The 21,839-nt window shown below is 45.8% G+C and overlaps 1 protein-coding gene across 3 annotated transcripts in view; it reads left to right on the forward strand.

Moving 5' to 3' along the window:
• The window catches only part of LOC108937158 (ras-related protein Rab-6B), a 58,932-nt gene that overhangs the window by 31,459 nt on the left and 5,634 nt on the right, over nucleotides 1–21,839 (forward strand). For all 3 annotated transcript variants that reach the window (XR_003797856.1, XM_018756931.2, XM_018756932.2), the window contains exons 3-7: nucleotides 1,309–1,362; nucleotides 2,175–2,280; nucleotides 3,819–3,930; nucleotides 13,500–13,593; nucleotides 17,879–17,945. Coding sequence is in view for 2 of the 3 variants with exons in the window: in XM_018756931.2 (XP_018612447.1) it covers nucleotides 1,309–1,362; nucleotides 2,175–2,280; nucleotides 3,819–3,930; nucleotides 13,500–13,593; nucleotides 17,879–17,945 (433 nt within the window). In the remaining variant the exon portion in view is untranslated. The remainder of the gene's footprint in view (nucleotides 1–1,308; nucleotides 1,363–2,174; nucleotides 2,281–3,818; nucleotides 3,931–13,499; nucleotides 13,594–17,878; nucleotides 17,946–21,839) is intronic.

The raw sequence follows: 21,839 nt of genomic DNA on the forward strand, positions 1-21,839 counted from the left end.
AGGGCAAGCAGTATTAGATAGCGGGATTATTATTATTATTATAGTTATTATCATTTGTTGTTTCTCATCTATGGGGGTGCGGTGGCGCAGTGGGTTGGACCACGGTCCTGCTTTCCAGTGGGTCTGGGGTTCGAGTCCCGCTTGGGGTGCCTTGTGATGGACTGGCGTCCCGTCCTGGGTGTGTCCCCTCCCCCTCTGGTCTTACGCCCTGTGTTACCGGGTAGGCTCCGGTTCCCCGTGATCCCGTATGGGACAAGCGGTTCTGAAAGTGTGTGTGTGTGTTTCTCATCTGATTTACATACTTGAATACATGCATTTCAAAACATAAATATTTCACATTAGAGGACACGTGCACTTATGCACAATATTCCTAAAGACTCTTTGCCACAATGTCTTTTAAAGCACGCTGTATGTCCTTTCTGGATAGCTACAAAAAAGGGCCGTGCCAGGTTCTGATCTAATCTCGGGCTCATGGAATCCCTCCATGTTCTCCCAACATCGCAGCCAGGGAGAGGCAGGATGCCCATCGGTCCGCTCGCTGCTGGCCACTCTCCATCCATACTGCTGTCGGCATTAATTGCGTTCGACAGATGTGAGCCTTATCTTCCTTCTCAACTCTATCCAGTGTATCCCAGCAGTGGACGTGTCTGTGTGTCCGTCCGTCCGCCCGTCCATCCATCCATCCATCCATCCATCCATCCATCCATCCATCCATCCATCCGTCCATCCAAGTGTGTCCTTCAGTGTCCGTGTGCATGGAAGCACAACATCCATGTTACTGGAAATGCCATCATGTATTTAATGAGGGTCATGCGGTCGTGGCAAAGGGCTCTCCCACGGGCATTGACCAAGTCAGGGTGACCTTGACTGCAGGCACGGTAATTGAGCTGGGCACGTTGGGGAATTTCTCACGCGACCGCACACGTGCGGTTTGTGCTCTCTGTCAACGGCCTCCGTGACCTGCTTTGCTCACCTCACCAATGCGCACATTATCTCAGCGGATCTCCAATTATTCACTTAAGGGTTGTTAACAATATGTCAGCTCATTTTAAAGAGGAAACAAGTGGATCAGATGGCACGCACCGGACCAGATGCTGCCTGCACCGAAAAGAATTTGACGGGTAAAGGTCTCGAGCTTCTACCGAGACCTTAATGACGCAGTCTATAAAAGTCATGGAAAATCCGCACAGCCTTACTGTAACACACTCTCCCGCAATTCATGAATTCAAGAATTTCGTTAATTTCCACTGTTTTTCCACTGGATTCTCTTACCTGTATTCTGATATATATGAATTTCTTCCATTGCAGGCGACAATTGGAATCGACTTCTTGTCAAAAACCATGTACTTAGAAGACCGAACAGTAAGTTTTAAAGGCACTTTCGTTTTCATTTCTCTGCAGCTTCGCCATTTAAATCTAACGCTCCCTGAAAACGCTGCGCCTTGAATCTGATGGCGACCACCTGTAAGTGTGGAGTTCATTAGAGGAGGCCGAGAGCTGCTGGCGTGCACTTCTTTGGTTCACGCACCACGCCGCTCGCTGTTTTCTTACCGCACTTCATACCGTGCCACGGAGGAGGGCACGTCGCTTGCTCCTGGCGGGTGCCCGAAGCGCCGCTCGCAGCACTTATTCAGCCAATTATGGTCTGCCGCTACACAGTTCCTGGTCACATTTAGCCGATAATTTAGCTGAGAATCAAACCTTGTATTGCACTATAGTCGACACTGTGGAAAATATACACAGTATTCACATTTTATGTAAGTAATATTCTGAATTACACATAAACGATTCATCGCAAAGGCAGATTCATCGTGCTTTCGGTGTGATACGATTTGGAAAAATTAAACGTTTGCAAAAGAAAATAATTACGATTTTTTTTTTGCCCTTTTTTTTCCATTAAGGGAAGCAGGTACAGATTTTGTACCGATGCAAAATCTCAGCTCAGCCAAGCGTCCGTTCCCTCCTTTCGCTCGGCAAGCAAATTAGCGCAGCCGAAGCACTGATGTATGAGTGAGAAAGTGTCTCTTATGCGCTATTTATAATTGTGTGAGCTTGTAATTGTTATTTCTGTGCAATGCTGCCAAAAACCGTGTGTTGGTTAATGCTAGAGGAGATGAAATGCAACACCCGGAAGGTGAAGGTAGCACCCTGAGCTCTGTCCTTGCTGCCTCCAGGTGAGGCTGCAGCTGTGGGACACGGCGGGCCAGGAGCGCTTCCGCAGCCTCATCCCAAGCTACATCCGCGACTCCACGGTGGCCGTCGTGGTTTATGACATCACAAGTGAGTGCACGCACACTCCGATGTGTTCGCACATGTACGCTCAAATACCAGTGACACAAAACCTCATAAGAACACGATCACCCATCATACTCACTCTCCATCCTGCGCTGATGGAGACATATCCACACCCTGCTAGATACAAAAAACACGTGCAGCGCTGTGATAAATATTCAGTCTCGCACATTACGAGACATACTTGTCCATACTCACTTGCCCAGACACACGCACATAACCACAAATGCGTGCAAACGCTGTCTTTTCACTTTATCCCGCTGAGCGCTTCTGTGATGCTGTCGGCTGCTGGAAATACATAGCAGAAAAACAACAGTTATTAGATAATTACAAGATATAACATTATATGGGTTGCGCTAATCAATAGATTGTTGTATATCAACAAATTGACTTTGCAGTTAATATGCAAAGTGTGTAGTCTGTAAGATTTTCGATGAGTTTCAAGCCCCGCCGGTCGTCTGGATCCAGATTACTTCCTATTTACTGTGGGGAAAGAAGTCAGAGGAAAGATTTTATTGTGTAAATTAGTATTCGGCTTCTAGATTGTCATTCAAAAGAAAAAAAAAAAGCTTTTAAACATCTTGGACTTTTTTTTTTTTTTTACAGTATCATATGAGTAAATGCAAGGCTGGTGGTTTTTCCAGCTGGGATCAATGTCACCGTTTCAGATCGTTCTACACACCTGCATAAAATCTTTGCTTTCCCGGCGTTGTTTACGTTTTAATCAGCGTGACCTTGTGAGGCAGTCTTGCTGGTTTTATGTCGATGTTTTTCTTGATAAAAAGACAGCTTTATTGTCCCCAGGTCCGAGTGTAGTTGTCCGGGGCTGGGTTTCATTATGTGTGCAGGCTACGCAACAATGGATCACTGAACAAACTGAAAGAGCTGAACCTTATTGTATCTAGTAGTATTACCAGGGTACAAGAGGGACAATTTGATTGTGTCTCTAAATGAAGATCCTGCTTCAGATTGCTGATGGAGGACATGGTCCAGCCTACCACATTGACAGGAATCCTATGGGTGCCAGTTCTTCTCGTCTAGTATTCGAACCCGTATTTATTTCCATCTAGAATAACCGTCTAATTTGGATTATGAACCCAGGAAACAGTGCACATAAATTTATTTCCTGTAACACTCTTACGTTTTAGTGGGTGAATATCCTGAGAGGAGGAGCAACCAATGAAGACAGCGGAAGGATTCTGATTTTCTCAGCGCATTGCAATTTCCATGTCCACCGTAAAAGTTTCGCTCTTCTGACATTTTCGGGAGAAATTGCCTAATGAGGCAGCAGGTAAATCTGCAAATGAGCCATTAAATGAGCACAGTGATGAACACCCGTCTCCAGCCAGCGGAGGTCAGATATTAAGACATATTCTCATTATCTGCGTGGTAGTATCTTAATATCCCACCTGCACTTCTCTTGGCAGCAGCGTTGGACAAGCGAGCGGGGATCGGATGCGCGACGCCTCCGTTCCTGGAAAACCTCGCATGTCTGAGAATGTGTTTTGCTCTCTGTTTCACGACAGACGTGAATTCATTCCAGCAAACGTCCAAATGGATCGACGACGTCAGAACGGAGAGGGGCAGCGACGTCATAATCATGTTAGTCGGCAACAAAACAGACCTGGCAGACAAAAGGTGAGCGAGCGCAGCGTTGAGGATCTTGCTCTAAGTTCGTTATTCGTTACAGCTCAGCGTTACACCTGCGATTACCAGCAATAAATCAGCATAATTATTGTCACTTTACATATTCAGTTCTCATTTTCCTTGAGATTTCTGAGTGTTATTTTTAAGTCTGCTGACGCTTTGCTGCAGAAGGACGCTGTCCCATGTGATGCCGCTCTCCTACTTCCTAATGGGTTTTTTTTCCTCAAAGGGTCCACATAGTACCAATATGTGTGGGTTCCGCTCCGCTGTGTGCCCCAGTGCCTTTTCATGCCTCGGTACCTGGCATCTGGAACCTGTCAGGATGAAAAAGGAAGAGGCGCTGGATGCTGAAGCATTTGATGATGAAAGCCCTGTCAGGAGGCTCATATTATCATGGAAGGAGATCAATGGCTGTCCAATTGGCATGGCGAGACGAGGAGGTCTCTGGCTACCTGCCGCTCCGCTCTAATGCTCATGTACTCCCTGCGGGTGGCCGTACGGCCCGCGAGGGGTCGCGGGGCGGCCGCTGTAAATCTGGGCTGCAAGCACTGCGCACCCGTCGGTTGAGATGGGAGATGCCTAATGAGGCGGCAGGTAAATCTGCAAATGAGCCATCAAATGAGCACGGTGACGGAGGCTTCGGCGCTTAACTCACCTGTTTCCGTCCGGGGCTAGAAATTCCTCTTGTCTTCTATTTTCCAAAGTGGGGTTTTGGATCGCAGCCTGTCTGAAAACTCTGACCCAGCCTACCTGGGCGGATTTCGAAGCCCCCGGAAGCAACCGTTTGTAGACATGCCCTGCAGTTTGTGCCTTCGGTGGTCTGCCCTGGGCAAAAGGTGAGATGCTGTGACATGAGGGAGGACGTGAAGCACTTTACTTGTACGGCTCTGTCCTCTTTGCTTTGCCGTTGACCGTCCGGGCTCTAATTAAAACCCCTACATGATCCTGCATTTTCCCCTTATTCCTGGGGGACGTTTAAATTCTGCGGTGTTGTTTCGGAATCCAATAAGCTTGGCAGTAAATAAGAATTACCCCAGGGATTGTACATTTTACCTTAAGATATTAAATAACCTTGTTCCTGCTTCATAAGCATCCTGCCTGCCGCTGCCCAGACAGTCTGCTTCCTCGAGGCGCTGTCGTTTTCTCTCCAGCCTGGAATAACTGTCGCACGAATGACTTAAGAGAGCTCCGGCACTGAAGAGCTCCAGTGCTGCATTTTAGGTCGCGGTTGTTTCGATAAATGTGTCCCAGAAGATTGCAAGAACCCACTGTTAATAAGGCACTTGAACTGCACTTGCCAAACACGAAGAGTCCCACATGTATAAGGAGCTTCACAGGTTCCTTGCTTCGTTATATGAAGCAACACATCGAATTTACCCCATATGAAAACAATATTGATTATTTTGACCCGCCATCATTTATTTTGGTAGAGGACACACTGAAAGTACTGTAAACAAAGTTGCTCTGGGCTGGAGCGGGCAATATTAAAGTCTGACTCTGCATTTATGTGATAACTTCCATATAAATATTTAGATATAAAATAATACTCATTTTTCGTATACACACACACACACACATTTTCAGAACCGCTTGTCCCAGACAGGGTCACGGGGAACCGGAGCCTACCCGGCAACACAGGGCGTAAGGCCGGAGGGGGACGCACCCAGGACGGGACGCCAGTCCGCCGCAAGGCACCCCAAGCGGGACTCGAACCCCAGACCCACTGGAGAGCAGGACTGTGGTCCAACCCACTGCACCACCGTACCCCCTCATTTTTCGTATAGAATTTGGCAAATAAAAACTCTATATTAGAGTTTTGCGTTTGTGAACTGGATAACAATCCATCTCTTCTACTTCAAATTGGTCACTGAGAAAAATGATTGTTTGTATTTTCTAGCTGCATATGAAGAACCAAAAAGTTTACTGCTCATTCAAAATTCACTTGATGCAGCTTCGGTAATGTTCATAGCCACCATTTTTCTCATTTTCTCATTTTCTCATTTATTTCCAAGAACTAAAAGACTATGGGGACCGTCAGTGGTGAAAAACAGGGATAGTTTGAATTTAGTGCAATACGTTTTCTCTGATAGAATAAAACCCAAATACACCAGTTTTATGTTAGGTATTACTTACCTACATATACAATGTACTGTATTTACATAATTTTGAAGGTGAGCAGTATGTAGGCTGCTTTGATTTAATGAATCATTATTCATTTAGTCACGTTTGAAATTGACGTAAAAGCCGCAACTCCTGAACCCTGGAATAAACCCGCTGAGGAATATCACTGATTATGTGTGATCGTGCTGGGAATAACCAGTCAACTGACCTGTGAACTGCTCCAAAACCCTTATAGATTAAAAAAAAAAAATCAAAGTAGGGTACCAGTTATTGATCTCATATGAGTGTGCAAACAGATAATACAAAGTATAGCAATATACATCCTTCTGTGCAGCTTGCTGTTTTACTCTATGAATGTCATTATATATTTGTGTAAGAGACAGCAGGTACCATCTCTAAATGTATAGCTTTTACTGTATATGCAATAATATCATGTGAGAAGTCTTTGGTGCAAAATTGTTATTCTTTAATTTGTTTAGCTCATGCGTTTCCCCAAAGTGACCTGCAGTATTAAACTGCTTACAGGTATTTACCCATTTGAGCAGTTGGGTAATTTTTTACGGGAGCAGTCCAGGCTAAACATCTTAATCGGGGGCACTGCAGCTGGAGGAAGGGCTTGAAACTACGCTGCTTATTGCTGCTATGGCTACGCTTCACTCAATTATGACACAGTTCCCTTGCCCATCTATTTAACCACCTATCCGTTGCAGGGGAGATGTTGGCTGAACTTCAACCTCTCTATTAATTCCCTCAGAAACAACATCTCAAGCTTCATGCCAATAAATATTACTTTCGTGGCTTTTGAAATGTGTTGGATGACCATCTCACTTTTACCGAACGTGACGTTAGAAGCACCATACATACCGAATGTGAAAAGCAGGCTATGCACAAAACACGCTTTTAAACATGTTTAACACTCTTACCCCGTTGCTGTGTCATTCTGCTGGCAGTCTGCGATTCGCTCTGTGCCAGTTCCCTTTCAGAGCAAGGTGGAAAATAGAAAATGACTGATAGATTAATAGTATTGCTTCAATGTTACACAAGGATGTTACTGGCTTGGCCGACTTTTGCTGTCACACGAACGGAGGCTCTTACAGCAGTTCTTATGCTGTTGTGCTGTTTATTTGTCAGTTAAGCAAGACCCCTTGTGTGTAGCAGACGTGCTATAACTAGGGTAACCCAAGACTTACACTAGTGCCATCAACATAAATGGCAAAACATCATGAATATTGCAAAGATTAAATATCCTTCATTAGATCACAAAAAAAGACATCAGTCTCCTGAGAGCTCAATCCCTGTGCTGTTTTTCTTGATGAATAAGAAGAAAGCTGCTCAGTCAATAACCACATTGTGGACCACATTCAATGCGCGCGCACATACTGTCTGAACCGCTTGTCCCACACGGGGAGCTGGAGCCTAACCCGTCAACGCAGGGCGAAAGGACACACCCCGGATGGGACGTCAGTCCGTCGCAAGGCACCCCAAGCGGGACTCGAACCCCAGATGCACCGGAGAGCAGGACCCGGTCCAACCCGCTGCGTCCCCTCACATACAATGCAGGGAAACGGTTTTTTCCCTCTCCGTGATTTACTTGTGTTATTGCGCAACTTCTTCATTGCTAGATGAACGCACGATATATAGTTTATGAACAAAGCTACCCAACAGCAACTGACACCGTGTGACAAAGTCATTGTCCCCTTACACTTAATCTCAGGCTGTGCCAGTGTCACAGCCACACCCGCACCTCACCCAGCAGCACCTGACTTTAGTTGTTACACTTGGCCATAAAAACCACCGCTCGACCACGTTCCGGGTGCTGAATCTCTCAGAGACAACCGTCCCTCCTGCGTCCGTGAGCCGTTCTCGGCCACTTTCCTGTCCTCCCTCCGTGTGCCCTGCTCCTTGTTCCCTCGCCTGCCTCCTCGCCCCCGTTCCCGTTTCCCACGGCGTTGACCTTCGCTTCGCTTCATCGACCGCATCTTCGGATTCCCCCCTCGGACCGCGTTTGCACCTCGGATTGACCCGCGTTTATCCCCGACTGAGAGTATTGCCTCGTCCTGAATATCCTTGTAAACCACGATCCCGCAATTGGGTCCACGGACCCGGGCCTCCGGTCTGCTCCGCATGACGGCTACCTTTAGCTGTAATGACTAGAAGGAAACCCTCCCTGCGATTCAATATCAATCCTTTACATGGCTAGGGAGGAAGTAAAACAGAAATGTACTGTTTATTCACTTTGGTGTCCTTTATCTTAATATAAGATTTTGGTTGAAGACCTGAAAACATTCAGTGTCTGAAAATTGCAGTGAAGGTGGAAACCGGGAAGGGGGGAAGTACTTTTTCACAACACGGTGTTGTGCACGTCAGATGCTCCATGCCTGCAGGAGATCTGTGAGGTTTAAGGGGACAGTTATAGGAAACATGTACCTGCTGAAGTCATCAGTCTGGAGCATCGCTTTGGATCCCATGCGCTGACTTGGGCACGAACTGGTCACACACATAAAACAAGCAGTTTGTCAATAACACGTCAATAACACACCGATAACTTGTGATAGGAATCGAACATTTATTGATTTCTTCCTTGCGTAAGTCTTAGATAGAAGCTCTGGCTATAAATGCAGAATTGTTTCCCTTTAACAAGCATCGGTGCCCGAGCACCATGTTCTGTCTGACGTGGAGACACTCAAATTCGCTGTGGCAAGCAGTCATCAAAAAACAATTAGGTAGCAGTGAACAAAGCGGCCGACCGTTATTTTCTCCGTCATTAAAGTATTTCACTAGGAATATGAGGCTTAAATGAGCTGCATTTTTTATGATAATGGATTGCAGGATAATAGGCTTCCGGGGATATTAACACTGGCACCGGCTGTAGATGTGATAACTGCCTCCACTAAAACTCCTAGCCCTGAAGTTATTGACAGATTGCAGGGCAAGAAAGTTCTGGAAGCCAGTTCTGGGACTGGACCAAATGTGTGTTTGGACCGCTATCATGAATATTCCACCGTCTATTACAGAAGCTGCTGTGGAACCGTTTTTCATTTCTAATCCTTTTCTGTCACTCATAGCATATGCATTTGCTCTACATGTAGTTTTTATTATTTTAATGCACCTTATTATAATTTATGTTAAAAAATGTATGAACAACCTTGCTATTAGTTTCCTTCTACTCATTCTTGAGCTCTACAGCCTTTCACTTCGCTGTGCGTTCATGTAGTACTGAAGAAGTTATCCTAACACAAAAGAGAAACAGATGGTGTAGTTCAGGAGCTCGTAAACTGTCAGCTGGAGGGACGGCACGGGGAGCAGCGGGTAGCGCTGGCGTCTCTCTCTCCTAAGCTGTGGGTTTGGACGTGGGCCTGAATCCTGCTCAGTCTGTGTGGAATTTGCATTTCTCCTCACGTTCATGTTGGGTTTCTTCTGGGTGCTCTGGTTCCCTCCCACAGTTCAAACACATGTGTTTCAGGGGAACTAGTGACTCTAATCAGTTTCTGACAAGGACTGACTGGCTCAGGGTATTTACCTTAAAAGGGACGCTAGTGAGCCAAGGAGAGAATCTCTCTGATTTCAGACCACACATTTATGTTTACAACAAAAACCTCATATTTATTTACACTTGCAATCTATTAAGAAATATACAGTGTTCACCTTCAGCAGGCATTGACAAGTGTAACAGTTCCTACCCATGCAGTCATTTTCTTCAGTTCATTCAATAAGCGCCTTGTCAATATTTCATTATGGGTTTGTCTCCTGAGTCCAGAAGAGACACTGTTATTAATCACATTTTCCAGAAGGGCAAATGTTTTTGCATTTAATAGCTGCTATGTGTCAGTCCATCTTAAAAATGACAGCTGCCCTAAAATAGTTTAACTAGTTTGTTGAGCAGTCTCCATTCATACACTCCCAATTTACTCCTATACTCCCACAAAGCCATTATATATAGACCTGATAGGCAGCATATACAGGGACAGTATGGTTACCAGCTGACTGGTTTCACCAAAGCTGCCCTGATATCTATAGATGTGAAGGAAAAAATGTACTCGTGAAAGTTGGCGGAGTTGCAATGCATCTCCTTTAGCAAACAGGTTGCAGGAACATGGCTGTCCATCTGGACCTTCCGTCTCCAGATTGCACCGGGGTACAGGCTCTGTCCTGCTCCTCTCCGGACCAGGCTTGTCCAGCTAACTAGGCTTCTCACTGCGCTCCATCTTTACATTATGCCCATCTCTTTTTTTTGTCCATATTGTCACTTTTCCGAATTTACGTTTGTTCAGTCAGCTGACACTTTTCTCCAAAGCTGCTTACAATGTTTTTTCTAATTTGAATAGCTGAGCAATTTTCGTTGGAGCAAGTAAGTTCCCGACCAAGCCCAAAAGAGGGCTCAAACCCTCAACCTTATAGTTAAGAGCCTTGCTCTACCACCTGTGCAGGCTGGGAATTTCGCGTGGAGAAGTTCATAAACTCCGTTGTTCCTCAATGATGGCTGGTGATTTACCAGCGGTGCTCTATTGTAATTCTTTTATCCCAACATTGTTAGCAGATGTTTCTCGTCACAGACTTGAGAAACAAGCATGGTGACCCCTTGGGTACCGAGCCCGCTCTTCAAAAACGAGAGGTTTTGTTGGAGTACACGCAGATTAAGTGGACTGTGAATGGCAGTGCCCTTGACAGCATCCCGCCAGACTCCCCGACGATCTCCCTTGTTCCGCTTCTCTAATAGACCCGTTTCACTGTGCGTCTGTCGGACTCCGAGGGGAAAAGTCTCCGCTGTTACGCAAAACTCACTTTCTTCCAAACTTCATTGCTGTGAAATGTCTTCACAAGTGCCACAAATAATAAAATGTGCCCGTGCTCAGGACTGGAAGAAGACCTCTGGCTCTCGGTGAAGTCCACCAGACAGCTTTGTCACGGGGGTGATCTTGCTTCCAGCAAGAAGTTGTCACCTCTTTAACGGCGCAGTGGAAGTGACCAGGATGGCAAAATTTGGGAGGCTGGGTGGATAAAAAGTAATGACGTGTCAATCCCGGAGCCCCCCGAGACAAGTTCATTCAACTCTTGAGGAAGGGAAATTAGAGCTTATCTGTGATAAAGAGGAGGAGGAAGATCAGACCATTTCACAGAGAGATGAAGTTACCAGAAGGAAATGCAGCTCCCTTACACTAGTGAGGCTTAGTGTCTCAACATATTGATGATTTGTGTGTTTCAAGGTTTCCAATAAAAGTACAAAATGAATCCACATTCCACACATCATCTAAAATATAAAGCTGTAGTTTCTTAGGCTCCTCTTATTTCTTCCATCTCTATGAACAATTCATTTTGATAATTGCTGATATCATTCTTATCTCACCACCCTAGTCAGCATCCCTGGTGTTTACTATCAATTGCTCCTTCTTGTTCTCTCAGCATACCTCCTCTACTGCCCACTCCTGCATTATTACTATCAGTCCCTTTCTGACAGACAGGCAGCAGATAGTGAGGCTGGGAAAATTCTCATCCAATACTCGCACGATCAGTACTGGCGCCCCCCAGGGATGTGTGCTCTCCCCACTGCTCTTCTCCCTGTACACCAACGACTGCACCGCAAAAGACCCCTCTGTCAAACTCCTGAAGTTTGCAGACGACACCACACTCATCGGCCTCATCCGGAATGGCGACGAGTCTGCTTACAGACAGGAGGTCCAAGAGCTGGCTGTCTGGTGCAGTCATAACAACCTGGAGCTGAACACGCTCAAAACAGTGGAGATGATCGTAGACTTCAGGAGAAACACCTCGGCATTATCCCCACTCACCATCATGAACAACACTGTGGCAACAGTGGAGTCATTCAGGTTCCTGGGCACCACCATCTCACAGGACCTGAAGTGGGAGCCCCACATAGACTCCATTGTGAAGAAGGCCCAGCAGAGGTTGTACTTCCTTCGCCAGCTGAGGAAGTTCAACCTGCCACAGGAGCTACTGATGCAATTCTACTCCGCAGTCATCGAGTCCGTCCTCTGCACCTCTATAACTGTCTGGTTCGGCTCAGCTACGAAGTCAGACAATCAGAAGACTGCAGCGGATAGTTCGGACTGCTGGAAGAATCATCGGCACATCCCCCCCAGCTCTCCAAGAACTGCACTCGTCCAGAGTCAGTAAAAGGGCGAGCAAAATCATTCTAGACCCCTCACATCCAGGCCACTTCCTCTGCGAACCCTTGCCATCTGGCCGGCGCTACAGAGCACTGAGCACCAGGACAGCCAGGCATAAGAAAAGTTTCTTTCCTCAGGCCATCTACCTCATGAACACCTAAATCTCTCCCCTAGAGAGTAAACCGTGCAATACATAATGCTATTTATATTTATATTTGTAAGTATTTATCACATATCTCTTACTCACACTTCCTTGCATTTGTATCTAGTGACTATTTTTGTATATTGGGTACTTTATATTTTTAAATATTTTTTATCCCTTGCTCACATACTCTATCTTCTCACCTGTCTTGTCACTGTCATTCTGTCTGTGCTGTGGTAGTTCCTGTCACCAAGACAAATTCCTTGTATGTGCGAACATACTTGGCAATAAAGCTCGTTCTGATTCTGATTCTGATAATATCCACAAATCAGGATCTTCTCCCTACAAGTTACAATGAGCTGGTAGAAACTGTGTCCCTACTCCTGGGTTGAACTGAGCTGAGTTGAGTCTTGAGTGTGTAAACACTGTGATCCTAGTCTTGAGTTGAGTTGAGTCTTGGGTTTCTAAACACTGTGCTCCTCGTCTTGAGTTGAGTTGAGTCTTGAGTGTGTAAACACTGTGCTCCTAGTCTTGAGGTGAGAACTGCAGCTGGTGACCATGAAATGCAAATGCAAGACCCATTTCTTCGCATCGCTGTTGCATTGGTGTAACCGCAACGTGATGATCCAGCCATCATGAAGTTAGAGAAGTGTTTTCCCAGGTTTCCAGTTATGCTTGCTGGCTGAAGACACCATTCCTTAATTGCAAGCTTAACTGAACTGAACAGAAGAATTAGTGTTCTTCCATACACCACACAGTTGTTCCCTTGTATGTTTGTGCAGTTCTTGCTTGACAAGTAGTTGCATTACATAAGGCATTAAAAAAACACCAGTTTGTCTGAGAACGACCTGTAGTGTCTCCACTTTTAAGAAGTACAGTTCCAGTTACATTGTCCTGAATTCCAAATGTCAATTTTTCTCCTTCATGTGTGGAAGAATTATGTTTCACCAAAAATATCATTTATTTTGCGGTAGCAGTCATGCTGTTCATAAAGCAACGAAAAGCAGTAAGAAACAATCCAATATACAAATAAAGAGACAGACAAACAGATACATAAAAAACATGCATAGATTTCTATCTGGGTCGAAACCACTTTAAGTGTCCGATCTGTTAACTTTTTCAGAATGAGCATCGGTGTGTCTAATGTGGTAACTGCTGTTTCCCTTTTCCAGGCAAATTACGATTGAAGAGGGTGAGCAGAGAGCTAAAGAGCTGAACGTAATGTTCATCGAGACTAGCGCCAAAACAGGGTACAATGTCAAACAGGTGAGCTTGGCCCCAGTTACTCAGTTTGACTGTTTTGCATTGTGATACAGAATGACACTATTAGCAATATTTTTGTTATTCCCATTAATTGAACATTTTATAGAAATCTGAGTGTTTGTCAATCATGACAGTTACTAGTACACGTTTTTTCAGCCAAGGGTGCATTATAGCATAATAAACAAACTAATGCAGCCAGAGTGTTTAAAGCTAAATAGAATTACCAATATTTTCTTAAAATGCCAGTATAACATCTATCAGTTATCATGCTCTCCATCTGTATGATAACATGGGCTCCTCGTGCTACCGCAAGGCACCATATTTCTTATTGTTTGGCTCTCGGTCAGTCTTTGGGTGTCCAGCAGCGATTATGTCTTCTTCACAAAACTTTGTCTGTGATTGCCTTCAAGTTGCCTTTTTATTTAAAATAGATAGCAGGCAAATACTAGAATGTTCTAGCGGTGCTGGAAAAAAAAATAGAAATGCAACATTTAAAAGTGAAAATAATACTGCAGTGTGAAAATATGATACTGTACTGGCTGTATTTATATTATTAACATTTTGTATTAATGTTCTGTAACATGAATAATGTGTCACAGTGAGGAAACTGCAACATATTTAAAATAAATGTAACAGAAGGTAAAATAAATGCTGTAAAAATAAGATAATATAATATTAAAATAATTACAGAATTATTTAATTAATTTTTTCGTTAATTTTTTATTTTAGGTGAATAAATTCCTAATTTTAGATAAATTTAATCCATTTTAATAATTAAAGTAATAATAAAAAGGTGTGTGGGCTGATAACGCTACATAGAGTTCATTGGAAGTCGCTTTGGAGAAAAGCGTCTGCTAAAAAAATAATGTAAAAAATAAATGTCAACGTAACAAAATGAATGTTGTAAATGTAACGTTATTTCTTAGTAAGGCAGCAGGTAGCAGTTGCTTTGTACTCAAAAGACCCAGGTTTGAATTCCACCTCTTGCTGTAAAACTCTTTAAGGTATCAAGGTACTTACCCTGAATTGGTACAGTGAAAAAATATCCAGCTATATAAATGGGTAAATCACAGTAAGTAACACTGTAAATCACTTTTGAGAAAAGTGCCAGCTAAGTAAATGAAAAAGTATTTTTCTATTTACACATATCTGTCGCGACACATGAAAGGTTATCCTTACCACGCTTGTTCGAAAAATCCCCGATTAAATAGTGTATTACAGCAGCATGTTGCAGTTAATAATGTGAAATGTAACAACTCCTCTAATTTATTGTGTTATTAATGACAAAATCCGATTGTAATGCCCTTCGTACAGAGCACCCTTTTTCCGAAACCAGGCAGAGTTTTCCAGCGAAACAAAGGAAGCGAAAGAACACCCTGCTGTATATTAAAATGTTCCAAGTGAAAAGAAAGAATGGCTGATTGATCAGCAGCGACAGGCCAGAGAAAGTGTCTCTGTTGATGGAACAAGCCATCCCCGGACAAGTTCCGTCGGGGCATCGGCTTTTCTTCGCTCGGCACCAACGGAAACACTAGACCTTTTATTCTCTTTTGTATATCTTGTCTCCGCGGAGAGGAATTACGGGCCGGTGTTCGACGCCGTAAGCGCGGGCCTCGATCCTGGTACCGAAGGCTCCGCTTTAGGCGCGGCTGGGTCGCGCTTTCTCGTCGCCGTTGTTTCTGGGTGCAGGACTTACCGGCGGAGATCATTTGTCAGCTTTGGTCCAGTGTTTTGAATTGCGAGGAATTACGTCTATCGGGGTAATAGGTTTATGACACTTGCGTGCGTCCTGGCCTTGAGAGCTGCCTAAGCAGACGTGGAGGAATCGCAAAAATTCCAAATGCGCTATTTAATTAATTTCATAGTCTGTTAATCCACTAAATGCCTTTTCCCGTAATGCTCTCCGAAACAGACTTCGGTGCAAAAAGGACCAAATGCTTTACTGTGGAAGATCTTGAGTTAAAACTGTTCCCGTCCTCCACATGTCAATGATCCAACAAGGTGATGAGCTATGTTGTGTGTTTCTGTGTGTGTGTGTGTGTGTGTGTGTGTGTGTGTGTGTGTGTGCGCCCGCGTGCATTCAGTTCTGTTATTAACATGTCAGACGTTTCATACTCTCTGTCCTGACATTTTTAATAGTTCTCTTTTCCTTACTGTCGTGTCACGATGACAAGCTTGGAAGCAACTCCCAGAATTGCTTTTCCCCCGCCGTTCCTTGTCTGAAGGCTGAGCGCCGCATACTTTTCGCCCCGAACATCGTGACTGATCACCCAGAAGCCGTGTGCGATGCATATTCGTGCGGTATGTTATCGTGAGGGGGAATGGGGTCGTTTAAAAAAAGTGTTCTACAGACGTGGGACTCTGGTTTGTACCACCGCAGGGAAGATCACACTACAGTTACAGCACATCTTAATAGCAGAAACCTTCAATAAACAGTGTATTTCTATTTAGTTTACTGCCCAGGGCGGCGCAGTGGGTTGGACCACAGTCCTGCTCTCCGGTGGGTCTGGGGTTCGAGTCCCGCTTGGGGTGCCTTGCGATGGACTGGCGTCCCGTCCTGGGTGTGTCCCCTCCCCCTCCGGCCCCCTGCCCTGTGTTGCCGGGTAGGCTCCGGTTCCCCGCGACCCCGTATGGGACAAGCGGTTCTGAAAATGTGTGTGTGTGGGTGTGTGTGTGCCCAGGGCTGTTCTGGTCATACATCCTTCTAAGGCCCATAGTGTGTGAATGACAGAGGGTGTGTGTGTTTGTTCCACCGATGTATGGATGAGTGACCCATTGTAAGCAGTGCATCTAGCAGTGTAAGTCACCGCGGTGAATAAGGTGTATGGGCTGGCAACACTACATAGAGTTCATTAGAGGAAAGCATCTGCTAAATAAATGTAATGTAAATGTATGGCCTCGAACGAAAAGTTTCAACGCAAAATGAAATGAAAATGTTAATCCGAAAACGGCAGCGTATTTATGCCGCGGATGTGATTCAGACGAAAGTCGTCGTATTTAAACGGTCCGGAGGACGAAAAAGCTCCGGAAGCATTTCGTTACAGCGAACCGCTTTGGAAGTATATCGTTTGCAATATCGCCCACATCGCAAGTGTGCGATTGATTGTTTTAAGGTGGGGAAAGTGAGGGGCAATTTCACTTTCATTTCTTTCGTCTGCTGTTGGCAGCAGAGCCCTTCGGGGAAACGATAGACACAGGGTAATGGCTCCTTATAACACCCTTTTCTGCGCATGAGGTGTGGGGGGCCCGTTTTTTAAAATAACCATTTAAATGACATCTTTGTCTTGCGAGCTTTGAACGTCAGCCTTGTTTACTTTGCTCCTGTTGCTGCTTTCCTTACTTTTTCACAGCGTCGTTATTATTTGCTATTAGTTATATCACTATTGTTCACTTTTAGTTATTTGTTAATTACTCTTTAATCCTGATATGTTATTCATTTGTGTTATTTTTTTTCGCCATTATATCTTCCTTGGGGGCTGTGGTGGTGCGGCAGGTTTGGCCTGTGCCCGCTCTTTGGTGGGTCTCGGGTTCGAGTTCCGCTTGGGGTGCCTTGCGATGGACTGGCGTCCCGTCCTGGGTGTGTCCCCTCCCCCCTCCAGCCTTGCGCCCTGTGTTGCCGGGTTAGGCTTGGGTTCACCGCGACCCCGTTTGGGACAAGTCGTTTCAGAGTGTGTGTGTGTGTGTGTGTGTGTGTGTGTGTGTGTGTGTGTGTGTGAGTGTATACATATTTTCCTTTGTCTGCTGTGGAAATTTATGGAATCCCAAGCCCCTCTGGTCTGTTTTATGGGGGAAAGTAGATAAAGGAGAGCGGAGGGTGTAAAACGAATGGCCGGGAAACCACTGGTGTGATCAGGTGGCTCAAGCGTATTCGTGCCTCACTATTGACACTCGAAAGAACCTGCAGGTGTCTGAAAAAGATCAAGCCTGACACTGCGTGCAATTCTTTACTCCTTCCTGCAGCTTTTTTTCGCCCCTGTCCAATTGATTCAAATAGGATGGACAGCAGGGGAAAGCTATTGTTTGTACAGAGGAATTTCAGACCCCCCCCCCCACAACTAGATATGGCGTTCCAGAGCGCTCGCATTGACCTGTCAGCTTACAGGCCGGCGTTAAGAGTGCATGCTGGGAGTGAGATGACTGCAGCCGAGGTGTAAGGACAAGTAGGACAGTCACCGCGCCTCCCTGCCATCCTTGGCACTGGTTGATTTATGGTGTCCTGACCTTGCCCTTGCTTCTCTCTCTCACTCTCTCTCTCTCTCTCTCTCTCTCTCTCTCTTTGTGTTGACAGCTGTTCCGACGTGTGGCCGCCGCACTGCCTGGGATGGAGAGCATGCAGGAGACGAGCAAAGAGGGCAGTATCCTTTTACCGCGGGGAAAAAGACGCAACAACCTGGGCGGAGTAGCCGAGTCAACAGGGTTTCCCGTTCCTGCTTCAGCCAACATCGATAATTCCAGCTGCGTTTTTTGGGCATCTTAGTGTCTCAACCCTAATCAAGCACCTTGATTTTCTTTTGGATTTAGGACATACTTCAACAGGGGGGTGCAGTGGGTCGGACCGGATCCTGCTCTCCGGCGGGTCTGGGGTTCGAGTCCCGCTTGGGGTGCCTCGCGACGGACTGGCGTCCCGTCCCGGGTGCGTCCCCTCCCCCTCCGGCCTTACGCCCTGTGTTGCCGGGTTAGGCTCCGGCTCCCCGCGACCCCGACAATGTGACATACTTGAACTGTTCTACCAAATGTACAAGTCAGAAGCATACCACATGTTTTCATTTTCAAAAATATGGCCATATTATATGGTACGTATTGCCATGAAAAACTAACCTTATGCAGCATTCATGTGGATACAGTGGTCCATCTCATATATGTAAAGGGTTATGAAAGGTGATTTGGATTGCAGGCAGATCCAGATGTTTCCCAGAACTGAACCACATGAGTCTTTGCGGTGTCTCTACCGTTTTCGGGATGATGACTGAGACCCATGTGGTAACAGAGAACTCCTCAGGTCACATTAAGCTGAATCTCAGAGACGAGGAGTTGGACCTTTAGCGTGGGGGTGGGGGTGGGGGGCTTGACAGCGTCACAGCTGGTATTTGAGTTCTATCCTCAGCCGGCCCAGCCACGTTAACCTACCCTCCGGGATATGCGATCGCAGATCACACACCCGCTGCGAACGCGGGACCTTTAGAAGCGCCGCGATTAATTACGTTTCCTGCCACTAAAATCAACGATAACAGATTGCAGGAGGGTTTTAGAAGAGGAACACAAAAAAAAGCCTCGAAGATTGACTCCCGCACAAGCATCCGTAATTAAAAGCGACTCCTTCGAAACGCTGAGGGCATCGTGCTTGTTAGGGCAGAGTTTCCATAAACCCAGCACGCAGAAATAAACAGTGCGGAGAGACGCGGAGCGATCCTCGAGGCCGCGTTCGCTGCGAGCTCTTTAAATGGCACTTCGCAGCGTGTCGCCGCCTCGTATTAATCAATGTTTCGCACGGGCCTCTTTACCAGCGGGTGGGCTCCCCGCTATCGGCTCTAGTCGAGCGGGCGCGCGCGGCGTCCTGCGGAAACGCGCCGAGGGGCCGACGAGCTCCGGCGGCTCCGTGATTGAACGCCACCCGCCCGCCGGCCTTGGGGGCGCCGAGCCGCCGGCAGATCTCGCGCTCAGACATCAGGTGCGGGTGACGCGCTTCGCAATGTTAGAGTCACGCTCTGGAACCGGCGCGCCAGGCTGCTTTCTCTCAGAAGATGAACGCCCGGCCGACTGTCATGCATGTCATTGATTTTTTTTTTTTCAAAAAAAAAAAAAGAACATTTTTCTTCCTTCCTTTGTGATGGAGACACACTCGTATTCTCTGCATACACCCCAGCTCCTGTGGCTCTTTTGGGAAATAAAAAAGAATAGAAGCTGAAATAACTGCTGGATGGTCACAGAAGACCAATTTACACGTATCTGTAATCATGTGGCTGTCGCACAAAGGAGACTGTAGCGTCAAACATCTCACCCCTGAATCCCAGAACCTGAAAAATCCACACACACACATACACATATGAAACCGCTTGTCCCGTAGGGGGTCCCGGGGAGCCGGAGCCCAACCCAGCAACACAGGGCGTAAGATTGGAGGGGGAGGGGACGCACCCAGGACGCGACGCCAGTCCATCGCAAGGCACCTCAAGCGGGACTCGAACCCCAGACCCACGGGAGAGCAGGACCCGGTCGAACCCGCCGCGCCCCCTTGACCTGAAAATCCAACACTGAATAAGAGAATCGTGTTAATGGCCTTCCTGCTGCTGCAGTATTAGCTCTCAACGGTTCTCCTTTCAGAATCCGAACCCATTTTTTCAAGCTGATTAGTAAATACCCCTAAGTTATATAAGAGCATTCGCGGAAAAATACGTTCAGCTCTCTTACCCCAGCTCTGGCGCAGACAAAGAGAATCCCTTCGCTGACATTTGACGATATCGTGGTCGAACGTGATAGTGGATGAGCTCGTGCTCCTTTTGGAGCGTAACGTTTCCAAAAACTGCAGCTTTTCATAAGTGCTTCTTTTCAGTAACCCGTGCCGTCGGCGACGGAAACGGGACGTACGGTTCGCCACGGCCGCCGCGCGTAATCCTGGCGTTCGTACGCGGCGGCGTCGTCCTCTAGGGAAAGACTGGTTCTTCTGCTTTGCTTCACCCGCTTCATGCACCGCAGTGTCTTTGCAATCAGTCAAGCAAATGGGGCGTGAATGAGCAGCTTGGGCCTGGCAGACTGTGGCCGTCTTCATCGCCGTGAGCCGCGGCACGGTGGAGCCGCCATCCATGCCGCCTCCAAAGGGTGCCGGTGCAGCGAGACGAGACCCAGAATCTTCCTCCCTTCTATTTAGTGATCGTTCTTGCGTGGATGTAATACGTTTCATACATCCATGGCCTCTTAGCAGGGAAGATGATTGTATCAGTGTGATGCACACATGGGAAATCCAAGCCTGGAGGAAAGGCCTCCTCATTCTGGTGACTAAAATCCTTCCAGCATCCGAAAGAAAGCTGTCTATATCAGGAGCTGACAGCGTTTATCCACATACCACACTGTGCCCAACGCTTCAGCTGTGCAGCTCAGTCCTTGGCTTGCGTAGAGCTTTGGGGCTCTTGAATATTTGTCTTCCAAGATCTTTAGTTAGTTGGTGTCATGTTTGTTTCTGTTGCAAGCTGAGTTTTTACAGGGTGAGGGTCCTAGTCCTCAGCCCAACCCACTTCCTTTTACATCAGGGCTTGGCACCGCTACTGACGGACTTGTTAAATCTTTGGTGCTCTTCAGTATTTGTTTGCTTAGATCTTCAGTGTTATTCAATATATGTTTCCTTACATCTTCAGTTTTCTTGAGTATTGGTTTAGATTTCCGTTGTTCTTGAATATTTGCTTGCTTGATGACCTGTTTTCCACCTTTCCCGGGGTCGCCAGCAAGAGCATTCCTTGAAGTTTCCTTGTTGGCGTTTGTGCAGCTGGCAAGGTTTTTATAGTGTGAGGTAGCTAGCCCCACACCCAACACTCCTCCTGTCTCAGCTGGTTTTGGGACCGTCCATGGTGGAGTTATTTGCTTGATTAGATCTTCAGTTTCCTTGAATATTGGTTGAGGTCTTCGTGGCTCTTGAATATTTGTTTGCCTAGATCTTCAGTACTTGTGATTATTGGTTTAGATCGATGCTCTTGAATATTTGTTAGCTTCGATCCTTAGACTTTTGAATATATGTTTACTTAGATCTTCACTTTTCTTGAATATTGGTTTAGATCTTCATTGCTTTTGAATATTTGCTTGTTGAGATCTTCAGTACGTGGGATTATTTGTTTAGATCTTCAATGCTCTTGAATATATGTTTGCTTAGATCTTCAGTTTTCTTGAATATTTGTTGAGGTCTTCGTGGCTGTTGAATATTTGCTTAGATCTTCGGTACTTGAGATTATTGGTTTAGATCAATGCTGTTGAATATTTGTTAGCTTCGATCTTCTAGACTTTTGAATATATGTTTACTGAGATCTTCAATTTTCTTGAATATTGGTTTAGATTTTCATTGCTCTTGAATATTTGCTTGTTGAGATCTTCTGTACGTGGGATTATTCGTTTAGATCTTCAATGCTCTTGAATATTTGTTTGCTTAGATCTTCTAGACTTTTGAATATATGTTTGCTTAGATCTTCAGTTTTCTTGAATATTGGTTGAGGTCTTCGTGGCTGTTGAATATTTGTTTGCTTAGATCTTCGGTACTTGTGATTATTGGT

This window comes from Scleropages formosus, chromosome 8 (genome assembly GCF_900964775.1).
Source record: "Scleropages formosus chromosome 8, fSclFor1.1, whole genome shotgun sequence".
Classification (NCBI taxonomy): Eukaryota; Metazoa; Chordata; class Actinopteri; order Osteoglossiformes; family Osteoglossidae; genus Scleropages; species Scleropages formosus.